Source organism: Gracilinanus agilis, chromosome 1, assembly GCF_016433145.1.
Source record: "Gracilinanus agilis isolate LMUSP501 chromosome 1, AgileGrace, whole genome shotgun sequence".
NCBI lineage: Eukaryota > Metazoa > Chordata > Mammalia > Didelphimorphia > Didelphidae > Gracilinanus > Gracilinanus agilis.
In genome coordinates, this window is record NC_058130.1 from 114351980 (window position 1) to 114364851 (window position 12872).

At 32.6% G+C, this 12872-nt stretch overlaps 1 protein-coding gene across 2 annotated transcripts in view; it reads left to right on the forward strand.

Annotated features, from left to right (window-relative positions):
- ZDHHC21 (zinc finger DHHC-type palmitoyltransferase 21) overlaps positions 1-12872 on the forward strand; it is a 52595-nt gene that overhangs the window by 3301 nt on the left and 36422 nt on the right. For both annotated transcript variants that reach the window (XM_044657029.1, XM_044657030.1), the window contains 2 exons: positions 6642-6753; positions 10571-10709. In XM_044657029.1, coding sequence (XP_044512964.1) covers positions 6642-6753; positions 10571-10709 — 251 coding nt within the window. The remainder of the gene's footprint in view (positions 1-6641; positions 6754-10570; positions 10710-12872) is intronic.

The following is a 12872-nucleotide window of genomic DNA, read 5'->3' on the forward strand; positions in this document are numbered from 1 at the left end:
GATAAATAAAAATAATTAAGCAAAAACTTCTATCTGAGACAGTGACTGTGTCTCACAATGTATACAGTATTATAATATTTTTTTTTTCAACTTGATTTTTTATTTTTAGAAAAAATTTCCATGGTTACATAATTCATGTTTTTATTTTACCCTTCACCCCCTCAACCTTCCCCCCACCCCCCATAGCTAACTTGCATTTCTACTGGTTTTAATATGTGTGGTCAGTGGAAGACTTATTTACGTATTATTGATAGTTGCATTGATGTGGTTGTTTCAAGTCTACATCCCCAATCATGTCTGCCTCAACCCATGTGTTCAAGCAGTTGTTTTTCTTCTGTGTTTCCACTCCTGTAATTCTTCACTGAATGTGGGTAGCATTCTTTTCCATAAATCTCTCAGAATTGTCCTGGGTCATTGCATTGATGCTAGAACAGAAGTCCATTACATTCAATTTTACCACAGTGTATCAGTCTCTGTGTACAATGTTCTTCTGGCTCTGCTCCTTTCACTCTGCATCAATTCCTGGAGGTCATTCCAGTTCACATGGAATTCTTCCAGTTGATTATTCCTTTGAGCACAATAGTATTCCATCACCAACATATATCATAATTTGTTCAGCCATTCCCCAATTGAAGGGCATACCCTCATCTTTCCCCTACTTGTAGTAATACATGCCCACTTGTAGAATTGATGAGTCAAATGATGTGAGCAGTTCAGTGATGTTTCTTATATAATTTCAAATTCATATTGAGAATGGCTTGGAACTTCATAACTCCATCAAGAAGAATGGGAGGGATAGTCTTATCTATCTTTCCATTTTGCAGTATTATCTGTTGCCAAGTTTCCCATTTTGTATGGTATGACCTGAATCCTCTAAGTTGCTTTAATTTATATTTCTCTTACTAGTAATGATTTAGAATCTCTTTTATGTGGTAATTTATAGTTTGCATTCCTTTGTAAAACTGTTTATCTTCAATCCCTTGTCTATTAGAATGATTCTTAGTGTTACATTTTTGTCTGATTCCAGTAGATCTTGCATATCAGTAATATTTGCTGAAAATATTTCTTCCCGCTCTACCTTTTCTTTTCTAACTCTATCCTAATTGCTTTTATGTGTGCAAAAACTTTAAAAGTTTATATTTTGCCTTTAGCCCTGATTGTACTCTTTCCTTCTTCATCATAATAACCTTGGTAAAAGAGTTTGTCTCCATACTGTCTACTTCTCTGAATTCTTTGCTCCTTTATTCTATTTTGTCTTATCAAACCATAACCTTGGATGATTTCCACTATCTGTTGTCCTCACACTTACTCATTTGCTGCCGAATGAAGCCAAAGGAAATCACAAAACTTTGCTAACAAGATCTACTACAAGTTTATCTTATATGATCTTTTTTTTAAACCTTTACTTAGGTCTTAGAATCAATACTGTGTATTGATTTCAAGGCAGAAGAGTGGTAAGGGCTAGGCAATGGGGGTTAAGTGTCTTGCCCAGGGTCACACAGCTAGGAAGTGTCTGAAGGTCAGATTTGAACCCAGAACCTCCCATCTACAGATCTAGCTCTTAATCCATTGAGTTACCCAGGTGCCCCGCCATGGTATTTGATCTTAATAGGGTCCTCACTGCAGCAAAGCAGTTCTTTTATTCCTCCCTCATTGATTCACTGCCCCACTCACCACAGTGGATTTTCTAAACTTTTTCATCCTTTCTCAAGTGTCTCATAGCTTCCCCTATCCCAACCCATTCATCTCAAAATCTTGCCTCATATTTCACTGAAAAAAAGTGAAGCCATTTGCAGAGAACAGCTTTTTCTCACCTGTTCTTCATGAACATGGTTGAGGACTTTCTTTGTATTAACTGAAAACACAGATGTGGTGATGTGTATGCCTAAAACTCCTGCTTCAAAGGGGAAGGAGACAGCTGAGCCTTATTTAAATGAGATAATATATACAGAATGCTGCATAAATGTTAGCTTTTAAATATACTGTAGGTTTATTTTTCTTATTTATCATATTGATGAAATAGCTAAAGTATCAGGTATAATTGTTGATATTTCTGTCATCTTTATATTAAAGGTGCAATGAAAAGTTGAGACATTTTACTCTAGCCAATCAGTCAGCTACCATTTTACTGACTAATTAGTGGTTGTTGGAAACACTTAACTAGTGGTGGTTGGAAACAGTTGATTTAAATTGCCTGTATAAAAATACTTAGTTTGAATTTCAGAATTGATGTGAATCTCAGCTTATCCAGTTTTTGCTATCCAACCTTTAGCGGGCCTCTTTCTACAGAAAAAATATTTCGCATATACTTTTTCTGTGGTGGCATAGAGGTCCCTGATGATAATTTATCTTTGGAGAAGTAGCAAAACTTACAGGACAATAGAAGAGATTCTTGGCTTTGTGTTTGTTTTCATTATCTTACATTACTTAATTTGTGTGTACATACAGTATTTAGAAAACCTTAAAGTGCCTGAAAGACTGGATGACTACTATGGGTCCTTCTAAGTCTGAGATTCTATTATTGCAACAGACTCAACAGTACTAATGATGAAAATTGCCTCTTTTTGGCATATAGGTGTTGAAAAAAGGTTACAGAATTTTATTTATATATATGTATGTATAACACATATATATATATATATAAAACAAACATTGGCCAAGCTTGTATATATTTATACATATTTTATATACATATACATACATATATTTATATATTTGTTTGGCTAGGTTGTTTGGTTTTGCTCACCTATACATCTAGGTTTTGAGGGAGGATGATGTTGTTTGGAGAAAGGAGGAATCACTGAGAGCTGATATTGATGTAAGAAAAGCACAAATAAAACTTTTTGCACAAAAAAAAGTGAAAAGAAAAGCTACTTAAACATGTAAGATAGGTTAAAATGGAGATGATATTCATGGCTTTGTGAAGTCCTTGTGTATCATTCTCCCCACACCTGCTTAGTCCTGATACTGATAAAAGAAGCTGACTCAAATGAGTGTACATTTTATCCACATTGTTGATGCCTTTTTCAGATACTTCTGTAGTAGAGCATGCATTAAATGCTTGGTGTTTAATAACAGTTTGGAAGCTAAAACAAATTTTTTAAAAATGATCAGTTACCTGTTAAGTCAGTTTCCTCATGAAATAAAGCTCCCATTTTTAAAAAAACAATCTTCTTTAAGTGATATAATATAACTGTGAATCATGGAATACTGTAGTGTCCAAAGAATCAAAATGAGAATCACTCAAATGGAAAAGAAGAAGGCTCATGCTGGGTGCTAGTAATATATAAATGAGAAGAATTTTTATCAAGGATGTCATCAGAGACATTTTTAATATAACCAGAAAAAAAGTGGTTTGATTAGATAGCTGAGATCCCTGCTTTCCATCTAAAGTGATTCCCCCAAAATGCTGATATCTTCTTCCTCAAAATGACATGTTTTTTTTTTTATTTTTTATATATTTTATATATATTTATACAAATGCATCTTGTCTTCCTTGATAGAATTTAGGCTCCTTGAGGGCTGAGACTGACTCACTTTTGTTTTTTATCTTTAACATCCAGCACCTTGTAAGTGTTTACAGAATGCTTGTTAATTAACTGCTATAGGAATAACTAATTACTTTCTGTTCTGTGTTCTTGGATACTTTCTGGCATATTAGTGGGAATATTGATGGAAGAAGCCTCACAGTATAGGCAGGCATGGCTTATCCTCTTCATTTTTTCAAGAGAATTCTAGCATCATTAAGATCTCAGATTTACTGGATTATTAGAGTATCAAATCTAATAATGTTGCCTAAAGATTGTCTTCCTTCTACATTGATTCTTTGTGAAGGACCTTATATTGTTTCCTGTTAAGAAAGTAGTAGGTTTAAGCATAATTATTATTGATCTTTGGTAGTTTTGGTCAGTGGAAACAAATTGTTTGTTTTTATTGGTGTTGGTATCTTTTTAACTTCTTATGGCTAATATAAGTACAAAAAATTTAGGTGGCTATGTTTTTTGACCCTTGTTCAATCTCTTGAGCATTAAAAGGAGTCATAACTAAAGAAGAATGGCACGATAGGCAAAATTTCAAAACACAATATCTAGATTGTTAAATTGTTAAATATTAGAATAATTTAATTAGAATAAATGATATTTATTTCATATCTTCATAATATGTTATATTTCCATTTCCATATTCTATTTGTGAATTGATAAGTCCTACACATATATTAATATTGTTAAGTTTTTATTGTTATTCTCATTGCATCAATAATGAAGCACTGGTGAGATTTTTTTTTAAGTTAAGTGATAAAATAAGACTAGTACAGGTAAAAATTCATTTTTGTCAATACCATTATAAAGAAGTATCCTGACTGGATGGATGAATGGAAGAGTATTATATGTTTACTATGTTCTAGTCCCTTTACTAAGTCCCGAGTATACAAATAAAAAAATTGAAATAGTCTCCACTTTCAGAAGGGAGTGGCAACCAGAAAATGGTGTTTGGTCTGAGAAGTCATCAGATTGATGAATAATAATGCAAAGGGCATTTGACTGATTTGGTCTTTATAGAAGCAAAAGTAGAGGTGATTTGATTACTGTTCCAGTAGAAAGGGAGTTGAGAAGACAGAGTAATTGCAATAGGATGGCCTGGTTGAAGTATGGTAGATCTGAAGATATATAAAATGAGGTTATATTTGTAAAAAAAAAAGCACCTGGTTCAGTGTCTGGCATATATAAAAGCTTATTATATAATGCTTATCATATGATAATAATTACACAAATGCTTTTGATATAGGTGCTATATATATATGTGTGTGTGTGTGTGTGTGTGTGTGTACACACACACAGTAGATTCTCCCGAATCAGAGTGAATCAGAGTGAGATTTATATATATAGTAGACTCTCCCTAATCAGAGTGAGATTCAGCAGAGCTTAACTCTTCCCAGGGCATGATGTTTGGAAGTCCTTATATAGCCCTGTGACTTATCTCCATGCCTTTTGATTCTGACTTTCCCCATCCAACCTCACACAGCTACCAACAATTTACTAATATATTGGCCACACCCTATTGCTTGACTGCTCAAAAAACTTAAATGGCTTCCTATTGCTTTAGGATAAAATGTAAATTTCTTAACAAAGCCCTTGAAGTTATGAGATCATAAAATCAATCTACCTTTCCAGCTATATTTTATTTTGCTTTTCTTTAGATACTCATATTTCAGAAATCATATTTCAGAAAAACTAGACAATTAGCCTTTTCCCTATCTCATCCTGTACTCATGACTATATCAGTTGCTGGCCATGTTTGGAAAGCTTCCAGTCCTTATTTTTCTGACCATATTTTTTCTTCTGTAGAGGAAGAGGATTTAATGGTCAGAAAAATAAGGACTGGAAGCTTTCCAAACATGGTCAACAACCTATATAGTCATGAGCCCAGCTCAGGCACCACTTTCTCCACGAAGTTTTCCTACACACCCTGATGAAAGTGATCTCTCTCCTAAATTTATTATAACATTCTATCTAAACGTCTTTTTAAATAATGCCTACCTTGTATCATACTTATGTCTGTCTTCCCTATTACATAAGAAGATCTTTGAGGCCAGATTGCCATTTGTCATTTAGTATCCCTAGTAAATACCATGATGCCTTTCAGATCACACCTGCTCTTAATAAATGTTTGTAAAATTTGAATTAATTGGTGATTTTTAGGTAAAGCACCTGAATAACAAAGGTGTTTACCTCCTTAGCTTGGCAGATGATCCTTAATAAGTTTATTGCTAACCAGTTACATTAAATTCTGTGCAGAGCAACACTGTAACTGGTTTTTCTTATGTGTTCATTTAAGTATCTGAGGACTTCAGAAAATGAGCAATTATTATTGTAACTTGAAAAAGGAGCTAAACATTGTAAATTATAGTTCTTTGTAGGTATCACTTCAGTTATTATAGCAAACATTTCCACCCTCTAAGTGAAATTCATTGACATTCTCAAACTTCCATTAAAGCCAAACAACAAACAACATATTTGATATAGAATTGATCTCTTTCCTCTTTACTAATGAATTCAAAGCATTTTGAATTACTTGATCATTACAGATAGGGAGAGAATGAACTGTTTTGGGTTGTAGTTTGGTAATATAATTCTTATCAGCATATTCATTTTAACACAATTCCATCAAATTCAGAAGATTTGGATGCCTCATATGGTGATATTTCTATTCTGTACTTAATCTGATCTTCATTTGCCTTTAAATTTTTTAAATTACATTTAAAAGTATAAATAATTTGAAACAAAAAAAATCACATGGGGTTATTGTTCAATTGTTTAGTTGTGTTTTGACTCTTCATGACCCTATGGACCATAGAATACCAGATCTTTTTGTCCTCCACTCTCTCCTGAAGTCTGTCCAAGCTTATGTTTGTTGCTTCCAGAGCACTATCTGTCCATCTCATCCTCTGCTGTCTCCTTCTCCTTTTGCCTTCATCACAGGCAATATGGGTTAGCAGTTAACACATTCAGCTTTTTGGGATAGCCTATATACTTACATATGAAAAACAATTTCTTATAGACCTCTTAAAACTTGCCTTCTTATGAAATTTTGATATCAGTTGAAATATTGAGTAATTTCATTCAACTTTTAATTTTTTTTAGAAAGGGAATTTTGGGAATTATGTAATAAATGTAATTTGATGAGACCAAAGCGTTCCCATCACTGCAGCCGATGTGGTCATTGCGTTAGGAGAATGGATCATCATTGTCCATGGTAAGACAAGATTAATTATTTTTATCACACTAGATCCCATTGTATGCCAGTTTTCATTAATGAATTGTTAAATTCCTCCTATTATCTCTAGCCTGTAAAATAGGAAGGGTTCTACATTGATAGCAGACATACCCAGTTTCTGGACAGTGAAATGACCAATTCTCCTTTTTGAGGCCCTCAAACAATACCTTTTTATGTTCCTTGAGATTTATTTTTCTCAGATTAAACTTTTGTCAATATAAGAATCTAATTTGATTTGGTTTTAAAACAACCTTATGAACATCACATACGGTTCTCTCTCCTAAAATTCCATCATCATTTAGTGAGGCGAGAATTGGAAGTGGGACAAAGATTAAGAGTACAGAACTATGTTGACCTTTTTGGTCAATAGGGGGCTCTCTTGTAACATCTAAGAACTTTGAAGAAAATATGCTTTAGAGAGCTATTTTTTTAAAACTTGAAATTTTATAGGATTTCTGCATTGTTCCGCTGCTACAAAGCTTTTGTAAAATATCTGTGTAAAAGGAGGAATTATATGTAATTCTTTTTTTGTGTGTAAAAATGTTTACCTGAGTAGCAATTTTGTATGTATACGTTAGTATGTATAGACATACAAATATATGAATGCATTTAAGTATACAAAAAAAAGACAAGAACTACAAAAAGTGTGTGGTAATGGCAGTTCTTTAGAAATTGAGTCAAAGCTGATCTTGCAGCTTTACTTAACAGTATAAATCAAAATATTCTAATTTTGGCTAATTTATTTTGATAATTTGCCCCCAAATTGATTGGGCAATGTCTATAAATTTAAGACTTATTTAAAGTTGTAAATTTTTACTGAGATTAGGGGATAATATCAAAAATCCCCAGTAAAAAATATATTGCTATAGTACAAAATTAAAAGGGTTTAATTTTTTTGATCTGACAGATGTCAACAGTACTTTTTTCGATGTAATAAATTGGGTTAAGACAAAATAGTCATCATTATCCTCAGAGAGAGCTAATTTTAAATACAGTTTCAAATCTTGTACAAAAAGTTAACTCACTCTAATTGCTTCACACATTTAAGTTCTAGTTTCTGTTAAAGAAATGTTTCTGATTATTGAATATGAAAATGCAGAAAATGTGCCAGCCTTAAATGAATCCTTTCTTTAAAAAGAAAACAAAATTTAAACTTCATGAAGAATAAAAAATCATAACAAAGACACTCATTTGTAAACTTTCTGAACACTAGAAAACAATGCCATTTTTAAAAACAATGAAAAAATACCTTTTGATTTTGTGTGACAGTGTGCTACCATTTTATCAGTTATAGAGACATAGAAATTATTCTGTATTCCAAGTGTTTGACTTTCATAGATGTAATCAGCTTCTTGGGATGTGGGAGAGTGGGAGAAAGTAAGTAGATTAAGAATATTTCATTTAGCCTTTTTCTTTTTTTTTGAGAGCTGCTAAGACATTCAGGATATAAGGCTAAGTTTCCTGACCGAAGCCCTTGACATAATTAAGGACATGGGAGAAGAGAGGATGATAGAATAGATAAAGTGAGTTTGAGAAGACTTAGTACTATTTGGGTGAATCTTTTCTGGGCTCTTGTGTTTCGTTTGTCAGCCTTAAGATTAAAAGACCAAAACCCAGGTGGCTCTTTAGTTTTAATATCTTCATTCAGTGTAACTGTCCTAGGTTTTCATTGTCTGTGTCAAATACTTAATATGATTCTTTCTTTATTATCAATCCGGAAAAAAAAAAAAACATTTATGTGCTAGTCTCTGTACTAAGTGCGATGTTACAAAAAAAGGCAAAAAACAGACCCAAGGAATTCATAGTCTAATGGGGGAGACCACATGCCAACAACTATATACAAAGAAGATTTTATACACACACATTCTATATATACATATATGCTATATATGTGTGTGTTTATGTTTATTTACATATATGAGCAATTGCACATAATTAACAGAGAGAAGGCACTAGCATTAAGGGTGATTAGAAAAAATTCTTTGAAAAGGTGAGATTTTAGCTGCAACTTAAAGAAAGCCAAGGAAGTTGGCAGTAGATATAAGTAGGGAGAAATTTGTAATTTTAAAAGTATATCCCTTAATCTACAGAGTCAAAAAATAAATGGTACAAACATTGCCACATGAACTTTTTGGGATGGGTGTAGGGAAGAAAATAGAAAGATTTTATAATGCCAAGATTTTGAAGTGTTTTGTAGGGTTAAAGATTATAGATAGATAGATAGATAGATACGATAGATAAATAGATGACTCCTATGTAACTTGACACTTTATTTTATTAAATTTATTTTAAATGTAAATGATGCTTTAAATTTAATTTTATTACTGTGATAATTATTACAAATACCTCTATTTCTTCTAGATAATTTTTTATTTAGATTAGAAAGTAAAATTGTAGAAAAGTATTTCCTCAGAAGAAAAATCTAAAATGATAGTTCATTAGGATTGTGATCTTCAATATTAGCTGTTTTTGTATATCATTTTCCCCCAGAGAGTGACAAATTAATGCTACTATGATGTGATGAAATTATTTAGAATTTTTTATGATTTTGATCTCAGGGGTTTTGTTGGAGTATTAAATCAAGCAATTTTGCAATTAAACTGTTACATGATAGTGAAAAAACTAGCTAGAAAATATTTGGTATTAGCTATTAATATTAGCAGATACACATTCTAGAAATATTTCTAACTAGTGTCAGAATAGATCTAGTGAAGATGATATGTTTTTCCTGTTTTTTACGAGTAAGGGTGTGTTATTTTTGTAAGGAAAATGAGTCAGAGTGAATCATTTCTGTTAAGCTGATGAGTTATCAGGCTTACAATTTCAAGAGAAGTTATAGGGTATATTATGTCTAATTGGTCTTGAGTTTATAATAGTTAATATGTATAATTGGATTTGAGCTTTATAATAGTATGTTTGATGACAAGTTTTTGAAAAATTTTCCAGGATTGTATTTACATGTGAAATTATAAAATAGGCATTTTTCCTTTTTACCTTTTTAGATGTATTATTCAGTAAATAATTGCATTTTAAAATAAAATTCCAAATTGATAAATGTTCATCAGAAAATACTCTCCCATTCACCCTTAACCCCAATACCTCACAAAGTGAACTATTAGCAGAATGGGCAGTAAATGTTTTAGCAAGATAATCTTATTCTTTAAAAATAAGCAAACAAAATGAAAAAAAATCTTTCCCAAATAAGAAAAGTTCTGTCCAGTTTTGACAGTATGCTTTCTAATTTATAGCACCCCGATTTCCAAGAAATGATAATTTCAAACAACAACTTTGTAAAAGTTAATTTTTTTCTGCATTAGAGTTGTTCTTTTTCCTAGAATGTAGATGTGTACCATCATAGAGAAATCAATGAAATAAGAGTCAAAGGAACTAGATCTTAATCCTGACTCTATCACTAACTTATCTTACTTTGTGCCCTCATCCTCAGTTTCCTTGTTTGCAAAATGGTAGTGAGACTTGCCCTATTGATTTCATTGCATCCTTGTGAAAAAATGTATGTGAAGTGATATTTCACATTCATGATTCTCCAAGGATAGAATATATACTTTGAATATAAAGTATATTAAGTATAAAATGCTCTACAATTGCATTGTTATTTTATATTGTAGTTTCTAATATTTGCTACTTTTCCTTTTGTATTGAATGGATCTAGCAATCCTCTTTAGTTGGAATAAAACTGAAATTGTACCTTCTTTTTTCTTCAGATACTGATTCTGAACATTTCAAAATTGACTTGCTTCCAGTTTTTAAATTTAGTATTCATTTTCTCTCTCTGCAGGATTAATAATTGTGTTGGTGAAGATAATCATTGGCTTTTTCTGCAACTATGTTTCTACACAGAGGTTCTTACTTGCTACGCATTGATGTTTTCTTTCTGCCACTATTACTACTTTCTACCATTAAAAAAACGTAACTTGGTAAGAAATTTTGTAGCAGTTTTCAAGAGGGCAACTATATCCTTACAGGCTATTAGAATGTGTTTTTTTAATACATAAGAGCATTTTAAAAATCATTAAATAGCATTTTATATATTTGGGTTGGAATGGCAAGGGATATTGATTACTTTGACATTTAGTGAAGGCCAGATCCAGTTATGGCTATTTAGTAGTAATGTTGAATAACTAAATATTAGACCTCCTTATATATGTCCCTTAGTGTAAAACATGCAAAACTAAGAGACAACTTTATTAATGTTTATTATTTTAAAGTAATCTAAAACTTTAAAGGAAAAACTACACTATCAAGATTAAATACTAAATGTTCTAAGTGTGAAGAAATGTTAAACAATATTTAGTAGAGGTTCATTGTGTATTTCTCCCCTACTTTTACAGGAACTACGAGATATATTTGTATACCTCCACAGATCAACCAGTTTAATGATCATAGACACTGTATGAGGTGATATCCTCATGAAAGAATTGAAACTTAAAAGTTAAAGTAACTGGTTTGGATCAGATGAAGATAGATTTGAGATTATTATTGATTCTCACTTGTTCTTTAGGACCATTGATTGAGAATTGGAAGGGACCTTATAGGATTTCTAATCTAAACCACTTGTCTTACAAATAAGAAAAATGAGGGCCAGAGATGAAGTGACTTGCCCAAGATCTTATAGGTAGCTTTGGCAGATTCAATTAAGTAAATGTTTTGACATTCATGTATCATTTACTATTGACCCAGTCGCTGTGCTCTTAGGAAAACAGTAATAGATTTGATTATATAAGGATTTGCGGGAAGGAGGAGAGATTATTCCTAGGTGAATGTGAATAGAAGACTGTTAAGGAAGACTTCATGAAAAAGATGATTCTGAACTGGGCCTTGAAGAATATTGTATGAAAACTGTTCTAGATTATGGGGATAGTGTAAGTAGAAGCACTACAATGGAAAATTCAGCAAGACAGCACGGGGGTGGGGTTGATGCATAGGTCTAGATTAGATGGAAAAGAAAGTATCTAAAAGCAAGTGAGAAGACTAGAAAGGTAGATCAGGACAAGACTTAAATATTTTAAGAGCTAGATTAAGTTTTGCGAGATTTTTTTTAAACCCTTACCTTCTGTCTTAGAATCAATACAGTGTATTGGTTCTAAAGCAGAAGAGTGTTAAGGGCTAGGCAATGGGGGTTAAGTGACTTGCCCAGGGTCACACAGCTGGGAAGTGTCTGAGGTCAGATTTGAACCTAGGTCCTCTGTTTTTAGACTTGGCTCTCAATCCACTGAGCCACCCAGCTGCCCCCCACACTTTTTTTTTAACTTGGTAAGTAGTGGGTTTGTTGGGAGTTTTGTTTCTTCTCCCTATTCTTGAAGGAGATTACTTTGAGCCTTATGTGAAAGCTCTATAGGGAAGATAAGCATAGAGATAGAGGAAGAAAATGAGTTAGTATTAAGTGACATGATGAGGGTCTGAATGAGGATGGCTAGAGTAGGAAAGGCAAGAGGGAGAGAGGATGCTATTACAGAGTTAGACTCGGTATCACTTGTTAAATGAATTAATGTGGAATGTAAGATAGAGGTAAGAAGGTCAGCTGGAGGAAGTTTTGAAATGGGAAATATTTTTGGAGAAAAGATGAGAATGGAAGCTCCTTACACATAAGGATTATTTCATTCATTGTATGTTTATCCACAACACCTCTATCAAGTGCCAGGTATTTAGAAGACACTAAATAAATATTTGTAAGTTGATAGAGCCCAGGTTGTATTTAATTTGGTGAATTTAATTTGAAATGATTGATTGCAGAACATCCCAGTGGAGAAACTCATACAGTCATTTAACTGTTGGATACAAATTCAGCAACCAGTTGCATAATACTTCCTTACTGTAAAATGTTTTTACCCTTGTTTTCCATGACACTGTACCTCCTAATTTTCCTTCTACCCTTATAATTGCTTCTTTTTCTTTTTCACTGTTCCATCCTCTAAATCCCTACATATTCATTATGCCATCCTGTATCCTATCTAGGCATTCCACCAAGCTCTCTTATTAACCTTCTTTTTTCTAACTACACTCTCTTTTCCTTGGTGCATACCAATCAATTAATCAGTAAACACTTATTAAGCACCTACCATGTGTCAGGTACTAGCTTT